This window comes from Centruroides sculpturatus, unplaced genomic scaffold, assembly GCF_000671375.1.
Source record: "Centruroides sculpturatus isolate CEXI.00-Female unplaced genomic scaffold, Cexi_2.0 scaffold364, whole genome shotgun sequence".
Lineage (NCBI taxonomy): Eukaryota > Metazoa > Arthropoda > Arachnida > Scorpiones > Buthidae > Centruroides > Centruroides sculpturatus.
In genome coordinates this window covers 234923-256093 of record NW_019384799.1, presented here as the reverse complement: position 1 = coordinate 256093, position 21171 = coordinate 234923, and the positions used below count along the sequence as shown (strand labels likewise).

The window sequence follows — 21171 nt, the reverse complement described above, 5'->3', positions numbered from 1 at the left end:
TTTTGAAGTTAAAGCTATCTCTGAAAACCGGAGATATGATAGGTTACTACTGTAAAGCTCCCGGAAACGGATCTCAGATCCCGGAAACGTAAACGATTGAATAAAAAATAATATTATATTATATTATAAATCAATAAAATATGATAATATTTCAGTTTTAGAATGACTATTTTATATTATTTAATCAAAATTAGTTAGAAGCATGATTCTAAAATCGGTATTAGTTGTTTGATTTTCTGTATATTGCTAAGTTAATGTGTCTGATGAATAGAAAAAACAAGAAAATTAATATATAAATATAACTATTTATAACTATTCTTTACTTTTTGAGTCTTAATTAATGATTATGTGAAGTATAAATTGAACTTTATACAATTAATACCATTAAAGTTAATAATAAAGTATTTTTAGTGCTATCAAATGCTATACAGTCTGTTTCAGTTTGCACTTTAATACAGCAGTTCTTAATCTGTGATGTACTGTATGCCTCTCTAGAATAGGCAAAAAAGGGATAAATAAGAGCAGAGGCAGTTTTAATATTTGTGTAGTCATAGACAAAATTTATTTTCGAGGTTTATTAAAAGAGCTACGTGATTTTTCCTCCGAATTAATTCATTCAAAGGAAAAATCCCGTTCCTCTGTAATAATACCTTCTTCAATGAACAAGATCGAGATTGAAGAAAGTCTCTTTTGACATATCGTTGATTTGAGGTAGTTCTTGATCAGTATTAACTTCGAAATAGGTCCTTCTGCAGATGCAACAGATACTGATACACTTATATTTTCAATAATTGCTAATTTGATGATTGTGTGCTAATAAATTTGCGATGCTTAAGCGTCGTCTTTTTCGCCTTTATATAGAGTCACCTCTGTAGAGGAGAAAGAGCTGATTTACAGATAAACTAAACAAGTTACATCTGAGAGTCTCATACTACGAAAAGTTTTTTGCAATTTTTTTCTTACAGGATACAATTCTAATTTGGGAAGAACAGAAAAGATGAACATTAAGTTCACTTTAAGGTGGGCTTGTCATTAAAAATATTAAGAATCCCGCTGAAGCATTTACATAAATCACTTGACATTTGGAATTTAATGATTCTGCTTATCGTTGAATAAATAACATATATCAAACCGGAAATGAACTTAAAATCTGAATTAATTTATTATTTAATAAAATATTAAATCATTTGAATTATAAATTTAGATTTTGTATCAGTGGCATAGTCAGGAATTAAGTTTAGTAGGTGCTAATAAATAAATTTAAATTACATTCTTATATTTTATTAATTAACACAAATTTGAAAATAACAAAACACTTTGTTTCAAGTTTAAAAATAACGAAAAATACGTATTAGGTCTAATATTACAGTCAAATTTCTATATTAAAGTCTTTTAATAACACAACTCTCATGTAAAGCGTCAATGAATACTCGTAAACAGATCTTCCTACGAATATTAAATATAGAGTCCTTCAGTATCTACGAATTACTAAACGTACGGTTTTTCATTACAAACAACATTGTAATGAAAAATCTACTTGACTTTGAAACTCTCACAATCAGACATATCTGTAGATTTTATCTGTAGGTCTTTACTATATATCATATAATTCTTATTGTTTGAGGTACTTCAGTTTTAGTGTTACACTCGATTTAGTGCCAATTTCGAAGGCATTGAATGATGACATTAAATCGAAGTTTGACTGTATATTCAAATTAAAATAATACATAAGAAATATTAAATTTTAGTTTTCTATTAAAGTTATTCTTTATAGGAGGTTATAGTCTTTAGCCCCCTTAGTTGCGCTAGTATATCTTATGAATTTCAACAGATTATATTAAAAAAACTGATTTTTTGGTATATTCTATTATCAATCTATATATATCTTTTTAATTCAGATTATTATCAATTAACTTTTGTAATATAATTTATTATCGTAATGTCTAGATCTTATTATTGATGGATTATCTTAATAAGTCATGTAAATTATCTCTGAAATGAAGTAAGATCAGACTAAATTTTTTTTTCATTAAAAATGAACCTTATTCAAACGGTTTTATAGCGTACAAAGTTATAGTCATATCTTGCCAATGCAGTATAAATATTAATACGTTATTTAAATTGACTAAGCTATATCAAATTGTTTAACAAATATAAATAAATGACTTTTTAGAAAACGTTAGCAAATATTCAATATTGCTCTAATTACACTCATTATTTGTCTATTTTTATTTTTTAAGTTACTCATTTTAAAAATTATTGATACTATTATTCATTTTTTAGAATTTAAATTAATAAAGTATCAATAATTGTTTCAAATCGTAAATTTTAACGTTATTTTTCTGTCCTCAATTCGGTTGTTGAACTATTTTTATTTTGCTAAATATTATAACAGATTTAATTACAATTTACATGTAATAAATGGAAAACTACGTTAGTAATCGTTCCAATAACAATTGCTGATGTCATATATACCGTTCTATTACGTCAGCACCACCCCTAAATGTATATCAAAAATAATACTTTAATTAATATTTTAAAAAATTTTTGAGCTTTTATCGTTACATAAAAATATTGTACATAATCGTATATAATCGTTACATAAAAATATTGTAATTTTGGCAAATTTTATTACCGTATTTTACAAATTAGAATGCTTTTAAACGAAGAGCGTGAACACTATATCTTGATATACTAAAAATAAAGCGTTAACAATTAATCTGTTAGTTGAACTATCATCATCATCATCATCATCATCATCAGTTTGCATTTATAGGCCTTGTAAGTTTATTGCTGCCTTCACCACCTTCTCTATCTTTAATCCTTGGATCTATTTTTCAATCCCTGGCTCTACATCTTCCCATCTTTCTTCATATCCTCCACTCATTCTTTAAGTAATTTAATTAATATTCTATATCAAATTTTGAGTTTTTATNATATATAATTTATATTAAAGATTGAATTGTTTTTACATTGAAATTATTAAATCAAACTTCATAACTACCAAACAATAAAATTATTAAAAATATATATTAAATTAGCCAAACTAAATGATATATTTATATAAATTTTAATGATTTTATTTACTGAATTTAAAAATCGTTCAAAAGTTAATGCAAATGAAGTTAATTTAAATAATTGTAACTATACGTTTTATGAAAGATGGCGTGAAGATCATGTGCTTCGTCATATCCGTTTAGAATTTGGACTTAAAAGCGACTGTTAGCAGATACGCCCACAGTTTGTTTTTTCTTTCGTTATCAGAAAAGTTAGAGAATATAAGTAGGGGGAAAATTATCATATTCTACTTGCCATAGTTACTCCTGATTTCTCCCATTAGACGCCATGGAATATTGCGGACGTAAGTTGACTCTTCGATTATAAATAAATTTAATTTATTAGAATTTTTAAATTTATTTTTTAGTTACTTTATCGTTCTTTTTTTCACAAAGCTTCTTTTATTAAAGGACTTTTTAGAATTTTTTTTTCTTGCGCGAAAAGAAGTACAGTAGAGCATCGATTATCCTACTCGGTTGGGGACTCGGGTTGGTCGGATAAGTGAAAAAATCGGATAACCGAAAAGAAGGAAAAAGTTATTAGTACAGTATATTAGGATATTAGTATATCCCATGTAATAATCGTCGCTATTGTATCGTTAAAAATTTATTTTTAAATTTATTTTATTGCTTACGAAACAAACCACTCTTAATTAGAAAATTAAGTCTCGTTTAAATACTGGCCTCCCTTCAATGGTCGAGCCGTTGATGCCAGCTAAAACACGCAAAAATTTAAAAATAATATTAAAGTAGCCAAGATATAGCCAAATATTGTAATGCCACATCACTAGCGGACATTTCAAATTTGCCGACTAGAACGGTCGGTTAACCGATGTGACGGTTAATCGGGGGTCGGATAATCGATGATCTACTGTATAACTTAATGTTGTGATCGCATTAAACATGTTTTGGTATAAAACTGTTAGTACTGTGTTTATGTTATTAAAATTAGTAAAACAAATCTTTTTCACAAAAGTGTCTTGGATTAATGAAGTCTGTTATCTGCTTAACTCCAACTTGAGTTGTGTGGTTTGTTCTAAAATTAAGAAAGGCTTTTTCTGTAAGATTACACTAATATATATATCTTAAGCTTACTGGAAAATTGTCTGGGATATATTTTTCCTATAATTTTAAATGTTTATTTCCAGAAAAAAAATCTCTCCCAGAACTTTCCCTCCTCCTCCTCACTTGCAGTTTAAACAATTCCCCCACTTCTAATTTGCGTCAGTTTTTTAAATTTTTCAATTTAATATTTCTTTTCACGACTAAATTTTATTTCCTTTTTCAGACTTCCTGATAAGTTTATCTTTTCTATGATAAACAAAGTAATCAAATGACAAACACGTACCTGGAACGGTGTTCAAAGTTTAACAGCTTTTTGATTTCAAACCGATCTAATTTGAGTTTGGCGAGGTGACTTAGTCATCCCCTCTATTCAAAACTAGGTCTGGACGAGATCCTCCCAAATACTTAAATTCTGGCTTTCCCCCGACGCCTTCCGTAGGTCCAAGTTTCCAATAAGTTTATTGGTAGTAAAGCTGACTTAAGTTAGATTTACAGTACTCTATATTAGTGTGTGGAGTGAATGTTCTAAACTGCATATAAATTTCGATATCTTTAATTAAACCTTTATCAGAATATCCCTATATAATGTGTCTCTATAAAATTTTGCGATAAATTTTAGTTTTTCTTTTTTCTAATGTAATGAACAAAGCACTATAAATGTAATCATAGTTTTCATATGCTTGTTTCTTGATCACATCAGCAACTCACTATAGAAGAATCGCAGAATGGGTGCCAGCCAGCAGCGGTCATGTTCCTCCTTGCGCCATTCAAGCTGGTTACGATGTTAGCGACACCCTCTACGTTGCTCGAGCCCATCATAATGGCGACAATATTCCAGGAAAATTAGTCCCGTCTCACGGATGCTGTTATGTTCCTTGGGGTGGCGAAGAACATAGCCATCACAACTATCAGGTGAGGCTAAAATAAACTTCTTCCAAACTTCCTATACAAGTTGTTTTTTTTGTTTTATTAATTAAAAAAAATCTTTTCAGGTGCTATGCAATCCGGAAGGAGTACAACTGGAATGGAGATTCACCAGTGGTGGAGACATCCCTCCCGGTGCTGTTCAAGGAGGCATGACTGCAGATGGTGAACCATTGTATATCGGTCGTCACGAACACGAAGGAACAATGACCGTCGGAAAGGTTCAGCCTTCTCACGGAGTATTATACATAGCGTTTGGTGGAAGAGAGCATTCCTATTCTGACTACGAAGTGCTTGTCTGTAAATCTGTTGTATTTTGAAGTTTGTCTTCAAGAATTGTTAAGCTAATAGGTTACCTAATGTTTACATTGAATCTTGCACAATAAAACTCTTAATAAACTTTTTTGTAGCTTTTTTTTTAGTTTTGGCTAAAAAATAAGTTTTTTGAGAGTATATCTTTACACCGAGCTTTTAATGATAAAGGTCGAACTAATTGAGAAAATTCCAGAGTAGTAAACTAAAGTCTTTTTCGAGTCATAACTTCAGTTGAAGTTATGACTTTTCAACTGAAGTTATGAAATCTCACAAATGGACTATATATCTAGAATAAATCAGGTCGTCGACGTTAGCCAGAATAGGTTTTGACTTTCGCAAGTCAGACTAACTTTGAATAACAAAATTCCAAATGTATAGCTAATAAAACAAGTTGACAATTCAACGTCCAAGTATTTTTTTAAAGTTAATTGACTTCAATTCCTACATAAAAATAATTCTTTTAAACATTATAGGATATTTTAGCACTCAGCAGAATTTCCTAAAGTCATTGATGATTAGTCATATAGCGTGAACTACAATATTTTAAATTAATATAACAAAAGTGACCTCAATACATTATGTGTTTGCATTTACGATTAAAAATATATATCAAACTACGAAAAGTATAATGGCAAATAATTTTCAGCATACCCAAAAATTTTGGTTATGCTGAAAGTTATAAGAATAATAAGGCCTTATCTCTAGAACTAAAAAATAGGCAGAAACGTTTATTTGGTGTGAATAAAAGTGTGGACTTTTATTCACACCAAGTAAGTGTGGAATTATAAAGCCCATTTATATCTACGCATGAAATATGACATTTTTTAATACTTTTTCATTATAATATATAACACAATTTTTGTGGGCTGTTGACAGTGGGGACCTAGGGCTTAAGCCCTATCCGCATTTTTACCGGATGCTCGCCCTCTGATGTTTAAAAACAAAACTATCCTAGATGGGTCGTTTGAATCGTTCTTGTGTTATCAGGAGTAAAGGATGCACACATGCGGCGCGGCAAGGTAAGCGGTGTTGCAAACGCATCTTCGCCACGCGGCAGCACAACCACACAATCAATCCACTTACATTTCGGTACATGCGTTCAGTATTCAAGATGGCGAACGATACCGACAGTACCGCTATCCACGTATTTACAAATTTTGTTTTGTACGGCTTGGTTTATTTAGCTAGAAGATTTTGGATTAGAGATATTTTCTTGATCGAGAAAGAACTTGTGTACTGTAGAAAATACGCTTATTCCTCGATTAAGATCTCNGCTTACTGCATGACGCGTCTAGCTCGATTGAGGGTTCTCTTTCAACTAAACTACAATAGCAGGTATAAGGGATAGGGGGCGCTAAAGTCTAGAATTCGACTTTCGGACTCTTATCCAACCGAACCCACGACTAGAAATTACCGGAACTTAAACTCTATTTTTCGACTTTTGGCCAGCTTTTTGGGATTTGGTCCCACTGTGGGTCATTTGAATCGTTCTTGTGTTATCAGGAGTAAAGGATGCACACATGCGGCGCGGCAAGGTAAGTGGTGTCGCAAACGCATCTTCGCCACGCGGCAGCACAAGCAATCCACTTACATTTCGGTACATGCGTTCAGTATTCAAGATGGCGAACGATACCAACAGTACCGCTATCCACGTATTTACAAATTTTGTTTTGTACGGCTTGGTTTATTTAGCTAGAAGATTTTGGATTAGAGATATTTTCTTGATCGAGAAAGAACTTGTGTACTGTAGAAAATACGCTTATTCCTCGATTAAGATCTCTCGATAAAGAATACTATTTCGAGTAAGATTCGGTTGTTTTGTTCTTTGAATTTAATTATATGTGATTACTTGTGTTAAATTTATTATCCTTTCCTCTTTATTTTGATGTTAGTTATCTCGGTTAATCTCATTGAACTTTCCACCATTAAAACACCACGTGATTGTATTTTCTCACTATCAGACGAAGTGTTATTGGCTGATAGAAACGCGTCTTGGCGGTGGTCGCCGCAAAAGATAGAATTCAACCAACTTTTGCGGTACGAAAAAAGCAGCAGAAAATCGACTTCTGCGGCGAGAAAAAGTGACGTCATTCTGCCGCGCTGCATGCATGCATCCTCCTTTAAAGATAAATAGCGCTAGAAGAAGCAAAGTTTTCTGTTGCGTTCGAAAAATTGTAATTTCAGAGTTACCGGAACCAAATAAAAGTTTTCGTCTATTCCCGCATGAAAAACAGATTATTCGAAAATCGGTCGGTTATATTTATGAGCTGCTCCGAATTCTGAAAAAGTGGATTAGACTGTTAAGAATTGGCAAAAATTTCCCGATTGTTTTACATGAACAAATTATGCTGTCAATTTTAAAAGATACTTACTTAAAGTTTAAAATGCCAGTAATTTTGTGTGGGACACGGCCGGATTTAATTATTTCGAAGCCCTAAGCTGAATTCTTTAAGGCCCTTACCAACCCTTCACAATTTTCAAAGTCAATCATAAAAAAGAAAATAATTAAATCAGACTATCTCTGATTTAATACGGATATTGGAAGAAAAAGACGTAAAGTTTCACTAATCTTATGTTTTATAACTGAATTTAATTAAATTTTTATATCCATTCCATTAAAAATTTGTTTTTAAATTGGTTTTATCAGTTTTTTAAGAAAAGACTGTGTTAATTCTTTAAAAAATTAATGAAATATTACACAAAATAAAAAGTAAAGTATATTTTGTTTGTAAAAAAAAGAATTATTACAAAATTTTACTTCAATTTTCTTTTTTGTAGAAATGTTTGAGGCCCCTTGAAAGTCGAGGCCCTAAGCAACAGCTTACATAGTTGTAAATCCGACCCTGATGGGACAGATGTCAAAGCTGATGTTTTTTAACACAAAGGGCACAAATATGTATAGAACAATCTCGCTCATTTGTTCGATACCACATAATGACGTGTCCCGCTAGCAATAATTGTTCTCTTTCTATAAACTTTCTCGATAAACGGCTACAAGCAGTATACTGTAAGGTCTCTTTTTATGCGGATTATTTTTATGCGATTTTGAAGTTGTGCGGTTTGTATTTCGTCCAAAAATTTTTTGGACAAACATACATATAGGCTTGTTTAGGAAGCCCGCGTACGGACAGTCTCCAAAAATCGTGGAACGCTCAAAGCTCACTCCATTTGTTCCACTGACATATAACGTTTATGGATGTAAAGGACAGCTAGATCTACCTTAATCGCTTTAGTTCCTAGCAATTTTTGATATAAATGTAATTAAACATAAAAAATACTTAAAACTGAAAAAAAACGAAAGAAATGCGTTAATTTTGAAGAAAAAGCTTCAAAGTTTAACTTCCTTTGTCTCGCCCTTCTGTGAAATTTAACACCGATGAGTCATTGTTTACACATCTGGATGACCTTGAACACAGCTGGAGTTGGATTTCCCGGGGCATTCTCATAGACGTCGCGGGAGGACAAGGGTTTAAAGTAGGGTGAACACTAGCTGGCCGTATATTTTTAAATATTTTTAAAAAATTTGGAGACTTAAAAAACATTCCAAAAATTCAAAAAAAAATTTCAAAAATGGCCTTAAGGACCGTGTTTTATGTAACGCTATGTAACCTGCCCGAGTTAACTCGGGCGAGGAACTAAAGGGGTTTTAATTAACTCTTCACATCCAGATGTCAGTGATTTGTTTTTAGAGTGAGCTTTTGCAATTCGGGGATTCCCCTTGTATTACTTTTCAATAAAATAAACTGAATTAAGTTTGAATACAAGTTTATTTTAAGCTTTTATATGAATTTCTTTCAGACATTCGAAGTAATTTATTAAGCAGCCTATTTCTTTTAATTTCTGCAAACTTTTTTATGCGCTTTTAAGTTAATTTTAACTCATTGTTTTAGTTTTATGCGATTTTAGAAAATTACGGAACGTATCCCTACTTTTTCAAGGCAAGTAAAGTCTTTTTTTATGCGAATTTTTTATATGCGCTTTTCTGTAGAACGTATCCACCGCATAAAACAAGACCTTACAGTATATGATTAATTTTACATTACTTGTTACAAGCGACCCAGATAAAATAGCCATTTTCTAAAAATGCAGCGCCATTTTCTAAAAACTAAATTCTCTATAGTTCATGAAAAACACGAATTAGCCCTGTACACAACACATGTATGCTGACTGGGTATTGCAAGCTTTCGATACAATCTGGCCGTGTTAAATGCTTCGAATGACGTCATGCGCGGGCACTTGTTGGCTGCTGAAAACCTCCACACGAACGAGCGATGGAGTTCCCACAAGCATCACACTTACGTAAAACGGCTAGCCGCCAGCTGTAAATATAAAAGGAAACACAAATAATAAAAGAGTTTACACGTTAGAATAAATTACTATTGGCATATTTGTTCTCATATAAAAAATATATTGATAGACAAAACTTTCTCTTAAGCATGCGGCACATGCTAAGCAAGCCAAAAGAATTCGCTCCTGAATGGAAATATGTAATGAACTAAATAAAGTTGTAATATCACAAAAAATTAGCAAAAAAATTAAAGAAATAGAGAAAAAGGAACACTTACCTCAATTCTAAACATGACACACTTCTGTCTGAGTAGTATGTTCATTCAAAAAATTGAAAATAACAAATTTATTTAAAAATAGTTATTTCTGTAATTACTCAGGATATATTTCTTCATAATTGAAGTTTAGACTATTTATCGAGCCTGACATATCCGAGCTGACCGCCCCCAGTAAAATTCTTTGACCCGTGCGGTTTCAATCCCTGGTCCCCCAGAGCGGTAGGCTGCCATCTTGGCCGCTCGGCCATCCGGCCTACGGCCTTTGTGTCCTAGAGCGAAACTTTGGAGGATTTGAAGCAGAGATCTCTCCTGATGTAGTGCATGAAATCGTGTCCACAGGGGCTAGTTTCGCAATAAAAGACCTCCCCGAAAGCATTCTCCCTAGGCAGATCTCCCGTGTGTCGCGTTGCCGTAATCGAATAAATCAAAATTTAATTTACTCGTTATTAGCGTTTACAATTTTTTGACGAGACTATATCAATAAAATCGCGCTGCTGTCAACGGCTGCACACCTTACAGGTATGAATGAGTACGTGTCAGGAGTTGCAATTTGGCACAGAGTATTTGGTGCCCAAATCATGCTCACATAAAATAACCCAGACTTGTAGGTAGTAAGGGGACTGAGAACCGGGTCAAAAGAAAATACGAAATGTTGAGATTGTTTCTACCAACAGGATGCGAGATTTGCGCATGCGTTGCTCGTGCTCTCCGAGAAATAGTCTCGTCCCAGAAATGGCTTTGCCGTTTTACTTGCTTTTTCTTTTTTCTTTTTTTTTTTTTTATAAAACTCATCCCTACCCTCGAATTACGTTTTTTTTTTGTCATTTTATAATAATTAATAACGTAAAAAGTTTTTCAGATAAAATATCATAACAAATGGCGACATCACAAGTTTAAATTTTTTTACCAGAAATGTCATGTAACGCGTTGCTGAATTTTTATTATTATGATATAAACAAATCATCTGTACTTCTGTATTCATTTTAAAAAGCAAATTAAAAATTATGAGGTTGCTCGCTTGCATTCGATCCCGATGCTTTATAAATCAAAACATTTAATGCTGAATTTAGTGCTCTTTAAATAAGACTAAAATTTTAATTCTATTTAATATTTTTTAATTTATTTTAACTAGACAAATACTCTATATTTTTTATTTTCAAATTTATCAATCTTAATAATGGCATTTACATAAAATTTATTAAGTTATGCTTTACTGAATACTAATTAAATCATATAAAAACAGTATTAATATGAATAGTTTATTATGAAATCTTTAGAAATGTTATTTAATTTGCATATAATAAATATACGAAATGATCTGTACATATTTCGCAACGTTGCATAACGAATATATAATTAGAAATGCAGTGGCGTGCATTTGATGATATGGGAGCTGTGTTTCTGTGAGAAGCCGACTTCCAGGGACAATTAATTGATTGCCCCTGGAAGTTGGCTTCAATCTTATCATTGTTTTTCACATATATATAAATTTGTAACAAGATACATAATGCGATTATAATAAAATATTAATTTTAATTAGATCAAAGTACGTTAAAATATGAAAATAATCACACAATATGTATTTATATTTTAGAAAATACAAGGGAAACGGCGCTTCCACAGCTTCCATGGACAGCACACCACATTAGCATTCATTTCTAAGAAATGAATTTTATTTCTAAGAAGTGAATTTCTAAGAAATTAATTTTATTTTATACCCTCCTATAAGCCAATTTTATACCCTCCTTAGCATTCATTTCTTAGAAATGAATGCTAAAATTGCTCGGTATAATTGCTAGGGTATAAATTGCTAGAGTATAAAATTTCTTATAATGCTAAATCAAATGGAAATTCGATTGTCTTTCTCAACAAAATTGAAAAAAAAAAAATAATAATAATAAATCCTCTCTTTGCAGTCTGCATGTAAAATTATGAAATGTCCTTCATGCTAACTACTTTATTTTTCTTTCAGTAAGATGATTGTCAGCTACAACAATGTACGAGGNTGACCAAACCCATAATGGGCTTGCTAAAAGGGATGGAGGATGGTGGGCGGGCCGGGTGGTGAGGGATGGGGCCGGACGGACCAACCCCGAAAAATTCCTGGGGATTTTTCGACCCGTCCGGATATGTGTCCCCCAGAGCGGTAGGCCGCCACCTTAACCGCTCGGCCATCCGGCCGTCCCTAAAAGTCGGTTAACAGAAGTATAGTCGCTTCCAATAAACATGTTGAATGTTGGTGAATCACAAATAACAACATGCAGTTTTCCCCAGACTGGTTTTAATCGCTCTTAAAATAATCTTAAAACTGTAGGCCTATACCTCGGTTAACTCACTTTTGAACCACCCTGCATTTAGCAAATTTCATATAATTTATCATTTTAAATTAAATTCTTTCTGCAAACTAAAATATTTCTTACCAATTTATTGTTTTACAAAGCAAAATTACTGGTAATTATATTTTTATTACTAATTTATTTTCTTTCTATAAAATAACTGTTAATATTTACATATGTTTTTAAAAATTATAAATACAAAAGTTTTCGACCCGAGTTATTTAACATATTCCTTAGTCACTTATAACAGTCGCTGTTGTAATTAATAGGCTACATCATAATGATTAAAAGTTAATTACATTAAATTTCTTTATGTAACATTTGAATAAATAATTAGTTAATTTCATTGTTTGACTAAACCTTAAAATTATTTTACACAGCAATTTATAAAACCAAAAACAGACAATATCATAAAAATTCAAAGTAAAATCAACCGGAAAGTCAATGTTTTCGAACCAGTATTTCTTCAGGGCATTCCAACTCAGTAAAGGAATCACTGTACTCAAAGCTGTTACAATATCTTTGCTCATTTTCAACCCTTCTTTCCTGGGATTCCTCATACCTATCTTTATTTCTTCTTCTATAATTTCTTTAAATAATACAACAGTCTCTTCATAATTTCCATCACATATATTGTATTTGTCATCCATTCCTAAAAGATAGCCGATGCATCTCCAAAAGTGAAGAATGCATTCCAGATCGTCTTTGTCGCAGTACAATCCTACTTCTTTGGGAAAACATGTTAACCAACCGATAAAAGCAAACTGAGTAGCTAACATTCCTGCTTGTGAAAAAAACAACATCCCTTCCGGAGCTTTCAGACTACTCGTTGGAGAATCCATTTGAATAGCTACATTTTTGTGCATATTCCTGACTGTAAGAATGGATTTATAAGCCGAATCCTTTGGATTCCAAATGTCACCCGCGTACCATTTTAACACGTGTTTACAAGTGAGAAGGTAACGTCGTCGAAGAGCTGGTAAACTACTGGATTCCCCAGTAAAGAGAAATGGTTCTACTAATGGTGTGTACAGAAATATCAGTATCAAACCAGCTAGATGCGATAGAAAGATACTGTAAAATTGAAATTATATGATTATTTCATAGAAAAATATATAAAATCAATTAAAAAAATATATTACGTTTTAAATAAATAAGGTAGTAGTAGAAGAAAAATATTTATTTTAGAAAAAATAAAAAACAAAAAAAATGTGACCATTAGTAGTTTGTAACTAGATTTTCAAAATTATATTGAAAAACGTGACGAAATTTGTTTTCGAATCTAACTAAAGTCCTAAAGTTCGTTAACCATTGTAAAGATCGAATTTCTCTTTTATTCAAATACTTCATTACTGAGGCTGTCCATAAATTGCCTAAGGCAGATATGGGTGAGTGGGTATACAGGTAATCGTTAAGATGCCTTACAAGGAAGTAGGAACACTTACAAAAATCGCTATGTGATGTTAGAGTCTCAACCTTTAGGTAACGAAACGATTCATTTTTGTTTCTAAAATGTGACATAGCTAGTAATGACGTTAGGATTTTCACTCTGGGAGGACGAAACATTGTTTTAGTGGAGCGGGTGTTATCTGCGCATTTACAGTATCTTCAGACAAACTAATTTTTAAAACATCAATCGGTTTTGAGGATTTATAAGTGGAAAGAAGGTTTTTGAGAGCATGCAGTTACTCGGCAAACAATAAATTCAACAATATAGAATCCTCCAATAATGGTCTGTATAGGTCACTATAGGTAGACTCGAATAAATCATTATTTCAGGGTGGACGGAAGAGTGTGGGAAGAGCTTTTTTAGGATGGACTGGCGTCCCCTTCGCCTTACCTTAGCGCCGTCCAAGTGAACCGTACTGTTTATGTCACTGCTTTTATTATTCCATTATCACTGCTTATTTTATTAACGTTAATCATGTAATTAATAAAATAATGTAACGTTCGGTACATTATGCTGTGCATTATTTCTTAGTACAATTAACGCGGTTGCTCAATTTTGGACATGGATATGTGCAACAATGTTACGAAGCGTTAGGGGCCGCCCATTAATTACGTGTAAGAGAAGGAGAGGGATAGCGAAAAGTACATCATTGTACTGTACACCATGGGGAGGGAGAGAATCAAAGCATTATCTCTGGACTTTTTATAGTGGTACTAGTAGCACATAAATTTGTGCCCATTTACTAGTCATGTGAATAAACTAGGATCTCCCATTATGAAACTATAGCTTAGAGCACAGTCGTCCGCTGAAAGAATTGGTAATTTGCCTCCAATGCCTTTTAACCAATGGTGAATGGTTTAGAAATGGAACCTTATAATTAATTCTTTAAGGATTGTCAGGAAATTATATTCTCTGCCTCACTCAGTAGTACGATTAATTATCTGATATAAGCTTAATTTAAGCAATAATTATGATAACGAAAGTATATCTCTTTGCTCCCTCTTGGAAAAGTTTTAAAAGATGCCCCTGGCTTAGGATCTCACATTTTTACATCAATCATTATTTGGTGAAGGAGAAAAGCCAGTTATATTCTATGGTTAAGGATCACGTCCGACCTGGGTTCATCCTGTTTACAGTCAAATTTCAATTTAAAGGCTCTGAAATGGGCACTAATTACAGTGTGGTGCTAAACCGGTGTATCATAAACAATGAAAATTATATAGGTCTACCGTAAAGAAATGTATACACGAGTTTGAGTTTGCAAATTACGTGATTTGTGATGATGTTATTTGCAATACAAAACCATGCATTCACAGATACCGAAGGTTTAATTTAATATTTCAGGGAAAGATCCGTTCACATATATTCATTATATTTTTTTTCTGAATTTAATTCCCGTTGTCAGGTCGATCTCATTGATTTTCAGTCCCAATCTGACAAGGAACACAAATTATAATGGTGTACGAAGATCATCGAACTAAGTGCGTAGTTCTCAAGGTTCTGACTTCAAGGAAAGCGGAAGAAGTAGCCTACAACCTACTAGACATATTCTCGTTACTTGGGGAACCATCCATTCTACAACGGTAGGGAATTTACGAATAACGCGCTAGCTTGAAGGAGTATTGGACGATACTGAAGATCGTCCATGATAAGCCTTGCCACTCACAAAGTCAGGGTAGTGTCAAAATAGCTAATTAAGATATAAAAAATATACTATGTTCTTGGATACAGGATGAAAAAACTGACCGCTGGAATGAGGGACTATGTTTCGCTCCAGTAAGCTCTGTTCTTCATATCATTCTGGGATCAAAAGAACGCCATATGAAGCGCTCTTTGATTGCAAAGCTAAAGTGGGTCTCACAACGTCTTCTCTACCCCAAATGTTTTACAAGAAATACAGACTGTGTAGCAGCTGGAAAAAAATAAAGTCTTCAAACAATACAAGAAGACGAAATCGATTACCCTATGCAAGAAAAAGAGCCTACTGCATAAAACATGGATGAGATTGTAGTCGATGATGGAAGAAACCAATATGGTGCTGAAGACGTGTTTAGCGAAAAGACTTCCATTTCTGCTACCTGTTGTGTGTGTTTAAAGGAAACCAGTGATACACATGCATACAGAAAGTGTCGTCGAAAAATTCATAGATTCTGTGGCCATGTCAGCAAAGATGATGGAGATGAGGAAATGGATATTTTGTGCAATCTTTGCATTAAAACTGAGAAACTGCTGTCGAAGGTAAAATTGATTATAAATTCAATCTAGTGTGTTTTCAGATTGAATTTAGAATCAATTTTGCCAAAAATACAGGCCAAAAATGAAAATGAATTCTGACAAGAAATTTCCTCCTATTTCTTTGAAAGCTACTGTGCGAGTTCCTATTCTTGACGTTGACAAGGGACGATGTGATTCGGGCAATCTGTTGGCAGTTGTTACGAGCGTGACAGAAGACGGTTTTGCCAACTTGGAACTACTGAAGGAATTTTGAAACAACTGTGTTTGAGATCACAAATTACTTTATGCCCAAAGAATTTATTCAGAATTAAAGACATTCCTGACTACGAAATATCTTTCTGGTCAGCTGCTATTGCTCAGTCCACAGGGAGCGGTCAAGATTAGCCAATTGTATGTGTAAGACCAAGTGCAAAGCATTAAGTGTTTTTGTGTGAAAAAAGCAATGAAGTGCAATTCAAAATGTCATTCAAGCCTTCCTTGTTGCAATAAGTAAGTTAATTTTTTACATAAGAAAAAACCTCTTATTTTTTACTGAGAATGTTCAGTACAGTATTTTATTTCTTTTTTTTCATTTATGTATCTTTAATGAAGGCATTTTCATGACTCTCTTTACAAGTTTTACTTTTTATGAGAAAGATAATTAAAGACAATTTAAAATAAAATTCTTTCCTTCCTTATTGCAACAACTAGATTCATATATTATTTTCTCTTGTTTTCCTCAATAAGAAAGTCCTATACTATATTTTCTTTCCATACACTTCTTTACAATAAAATACTTTGCCTAAATAGTATTTGTCATTCTATATAATGCATAGGTATACATACAATGCCTAGGGAAAGTGTATGCAATATTAAAATAATTCGGATATTTCATACTTTGCCCCAAAACGCCAGTTATTCTACTTTTCAACATTGCCGGTAACATACACACAAAAAGGAAATCGTGTCAAATTTGACCTCGCGGTTTATTTGCAAATCTCCACGTTTTCAGAACTGAACCCAAAAAAGTAAAAAAGGGGAAAATTCTGTGTGTGTGTCTGTGTTGGCATCTATTTCGTTTAGTATCTCAGGATGGGATAATGATTAAACGTAATTTGGCATGGTAACTTGCGTATAAGGGGCATTCATGATATTAAATTTTGATGGTTAAAGGTTGGAGGGATGGGGAGATGGAGGGGGGGTCATGTATAATATCTCGAGAGGTGTGAGACTTAATAAAGATATAATTCATCATTAGCATTTATATATATATATATATATATTTATTTATAAAACTGATCTCTACCCTCAAAATTAAGCTTTTTGTCATTCGATAATAATTAAAAATATAAAAACTTTTATAACACAATCTCATACACAGATGGCGCCAAATAAAAGTTATTTTGTAAATAAAATCTCGTAACAACTGGGAAAGTGAAAAGTTAGGCAACTCGTTACTGAATTTTTTTACATGGAAAATATTACAAATAAAAAATAGATAAATTTAGTGCAACTGATTTAAAATTATTCTATTATTAACTTATTCAAAATTAGATTAAATATTAGAAAACCTGTATTTGATATATAATGTAAGAAAGTATAACCATTACTATTGAAATTAATTACCTGACGATATTTTCCATAACAATTTCCTTAGCTCGATTATATTTTCTTTCATCGAACCAAACTGGTTTTACATCCATAGAATTACCATTATCCGCTGGAATATATTTTCCATTTCGCAGAAATTCTATGTTGCGTTTTATTTTCGTTGTCAACATTTCTTTCAAACTAAAAAATAATAATAACAAAAATATAAAATTTTTTATATAATTTTTTTCGTTTTAATTCCCTGAATAATTACATTAATAAGTAACAGTTGACGATCCGTTGATTATTAGCTATTATAATAAACTTTTGTAAAAAGTTTTATAACTTGATATCGAGTACTATGTTACACCGCGTTTCGAAATATATTAATTTCTGATGAGAAGTTATAAGCTAATGTATCATCAAATTTTATGAATTAAAAGATGCAATAAGACGGCTGGACAGGGTTGGACCAGAGAGAAAATTACGCCCGGGAGAAAAAAACGACGTCATAATTTTAAAACTTTTATATCTATTGCATTATACATACAATATACAAATATAAAATTACACCATGTTACATTAACACACGTCTTAATCTACATACATAAATGGGGATGTTTGTTCGCTATGCACTCCTAGGTCGTTTCACCAATCGCTATGAAACTCGGCAGTTACCCCACTCTGCAGTGATCGATGGATATACCCGTCAAGGGTGATCATGTGGCACTGGAGAACGACGTCGACATCCGCAAAAATTCATATAAAATACCTGGATCATTTCGTGAAGTCAGAATTTTCACGAGTAGTTGGATTCTCCAACTTTGTTTTGGAATATCCTTTAATTTTCGAGAAATTACAATAAAAGAGAGAAAATTAAAATAAATATGAAATTTTAGAGGGCCATCTATCGACATAAATCGAATTTAAACCTCCCGCCATCATCTGATTGGTTAATTATTGCGACAATAATATAGAACGAAATAGACGCGCTATATCATTACTACGACACGTAGCATAGAGTCCAGTCGGAAATATTACACTGTGATAATTATATTGATTTCCCACATCTAACAATTCGACTTTTTTATTTCTGAATAGTATTTTCTTTATTCTAATAATTGTTCTATAAAACTCGCTACTTACGAGGGCATACTTACCGATTAGTTTATAGGCACGATGATAATGTCCTTAAAATGGGTTTTGCCACACACACTTTTGAAATTTACGATTAATAACGCCGGTTATGTAACAATTACTGCAACGGATACTTTTATAAATCCGGACAACGCCGGATGTAACACGTAACACTCACGTGTGTCAACTCAAAAGTGTGACGCTATGAAAACTACGTAGGCCTAACTACAGGCATTTTATTTTCCACATCTAACCACTTAGGTTTTTCATTTTTGAATACTAACTTATAAACTTGGGCATGCCAGCAGCGGAGTAGCGTGGGTGTCAGCCGCCCGGGGCGGAGGAAAATTTCGCCGTCCCGTTATTTAGGTATCTCAATTTAAAAGACTAAAATTCAGTTTCATAACAGAAGAACAAGTAATAAAAATTTCCTTGCCAGTGTAGCCACCTGTTCAAAATAGTCCATTGAACATTGGAGGTGTATATGAGAACAAATGAATCGTACAAGAAAAAAAAGGTGGACAGGCTGTGCGCACGGGTGAAATTAACAGTTCACCCAGACGGTGAGTCTATTCCTGGACTATTCCGTGCTCATTTCAATCGGTCCGAATCGTAGGTGCGACGAGACTGAGATAAAATGGTTCAATTTTTTACAAGATATTATTATTATTTATTGTGAAATTTTGCCGCCCCCACTACGCTACGCTACTGCATGCCAGGTGTAACAAGCTAGTTAATTACTATTTTTACTCATTTACTCTATTCATAATCGCTTTGAACTTAATTTTAAATAGACTTCGTAATAATCTAATTTTGAAAATGATCTTCCGCAAGATATAGATGATATAGCTTATTTAAAACGAATTTGTCCGCTAAAAATAGGCCTATATTACTACATAATAAATGATGCAAATTGAATTTTACAAGTTTTGTATTTTTTGAGACTTTCTTCCTTCTGATTTTGAATCCGAATATGAATACTCATATTCACCTTCTTATGCCTTAATCTTTCATTAAAAATAGTCCATTTTTTTGTAAAATATAATAGTTCTGTCTGTAAAATTTCCTTTGTCAAATTAGTATTCAAATTTTAATTTATCAAAGTCGCTACACTCAAATGCATTTCCCGGAACGAAAATTTTGCTACATTCCAGGCTGTTATGTATACATAACAATGGAAAGTATGCTAATCGTGTCAAATTTATCCCTTAGTGTATTTTGCAAATCTCCACATTTGAGACCCCTGAACCCAAAAAAGTAAAAAAAAAAAAAAAATTCCGTGGATATGTGTATGTGTTGGGGTCTATTTCGCTTAATATCCCAGGACGGGTGAAGATAAAGAAACAAAATTTGACACGGTAGCTTGTATATAAAGGGCGTTAATACTATTAAATTTTGGTTGCGAAAGGCCAAGAGGATGGATAGAGGGTGGTCACGTGTAATATCTCGCGAGAGATCAGACTTGACGAAGATTTTACTTGTTAACATTTAGTTTTTATAAAACTCAGCTCTAGCTTCAAAATCGAGTCTTTTGCTATTTTATAATTAAAAATATATAAAGTTTTTATAACAAAATCTCGTATCAGATGACGCCACATACAATTTTAGTTATTTCTGATTAATAATATAGATGCTATCTTTAAAATAAAATCTCAATTTAAATGCGTGCACGTTATTTTTATTTCATCATATACTGACTACGCATTTGCTGAATGGGAAAGTGTTTTCCTGAATATTTTAATTTCATAACAGATTAATATAAATTTTATTATACCTGTAAATGTATAATAAAAACAGTACATGTACCTGTACAGTACAGTACCGTACATAAAAATAACGATCATACAGCCTAATGCATGAATAGGACAGAGTAGGAGAATAAACCTAACCAATTGTTACTTTAAAGATAGATTTAATTTATTTATTCGATCTTACCCATTCGGACTCCAAACACATATTAATTAAATTAAAAGGATTCAGAAAACACTACCACAATAATCTCCAACAGCTGTACGTGACGTCACTGAGTAACCATGGAAACTATCACAAAAGCGATTCGACCACTCGAATTAGTCAAGTGAACGCTACATCAATCGTTGTTTTGACCATTTACTTTATTCTTAAACTATTATTTAAAATTTAAATCCGTAAAAAAACGAATTCAAAAATAAACATTGTTATTTTGATTTAAAATATGTATAGAGGGCGACAATATTCGTTGCTATTTATATGGATGAGAGAGTACATTTAATCGACGTTCGAAATAAATAAAAATATGCTAAATTTATATGAAATTAATGAGCAATGTTTTATTACATCAAAATCTGTATTTTAAATTAAACGAAAAGTTCTATTTTATTATATTATCGTAATTAATTTAAATATTCAAGACCCAGCAAACTGCCACATTCTTATTCTATGAAATACTATAGTTATAAAAAATTTGTTAGTACTTTTTCTATAGAAATGTGTCCTTTACATTATCACCATTCACAGATTTACATCACATTGATCCAATA

The 21171-nt window shown here is 32.4% G+C and overlaps 2 protein-coding genes across 2 annotated transcripts; one reads left to right on the top strand and one right to left on the bottom strand.

Annotated features, from left to right (window-relative positions):
* The first annotated feature begins 3203 nt into the window (after window positions 1-3203).
* LOC111629521 (natterin-3-like) lies at window positions 3204-5449 on the top strand. The gene is made up of 3 exons (XM_023373440.1): window positions 3204-3361; window positions 4822-5033; window positions 5114-5449. Exons 1-3 carry the CDS (start codon window positions 3346-3348, stop codon window positions 5363-5365), a joined length of 480 nt encoding a protein of 159 aa, XP_023229208.1. The 5' UTR covers window positions 3204-3345; the 3' UTR covers window positions 5366-5449.
* Window positions 5450-12397: 6948 nt separating this feature from the next.
* LOC111629520 lies at window positions 12398-20671 on the bottom strand. The gene is made up of 3 exons (XM_023373439.1): window positions 20643-20671; window positions 17552-17716; window positions 12398-13335 (listed from the first exon to the last, which is right to left on the bottom strand). Exons 2-3 carry the CDS (start codon window positions 17704-17706, stop codon window positions 12546-12548), a joined length of 945 nt encoding a protein of 314 aa, XP_023229207.1. The 5' UTR covers window positions 17707-17716; window positions 20643-20671; the 3' UTR covers window positions 12398-12545.
* Between the last annotated feature and the right edge of the window lie 500 nt (window positions 20672-21171).

Coding starts and splice junctions, on each gene's coding strand:
- LOC111629521 (XM_023373440.1), top strand. Junction 5,034..5,113: donor ATAGCCATCACAACTATCAG/GTGAGGCTAAAA, acceptor AAATCTTTTCAG/GTGCTATGCAATCCGGAAGG.
- LOC111629520 (XM_023373439.1), bottom strand. CDS start 17,706: ATGTTGACAACGAAAATAAAACGCAACATAGAATTTCTGCGAAATGGA. Junction 13,336..17,551: donor GTTATGGAAAATATCGTCAG/GTAATTAATTTC, acceptor TCAATTTTACAG/TATCTTTCTATCGCATCTAG.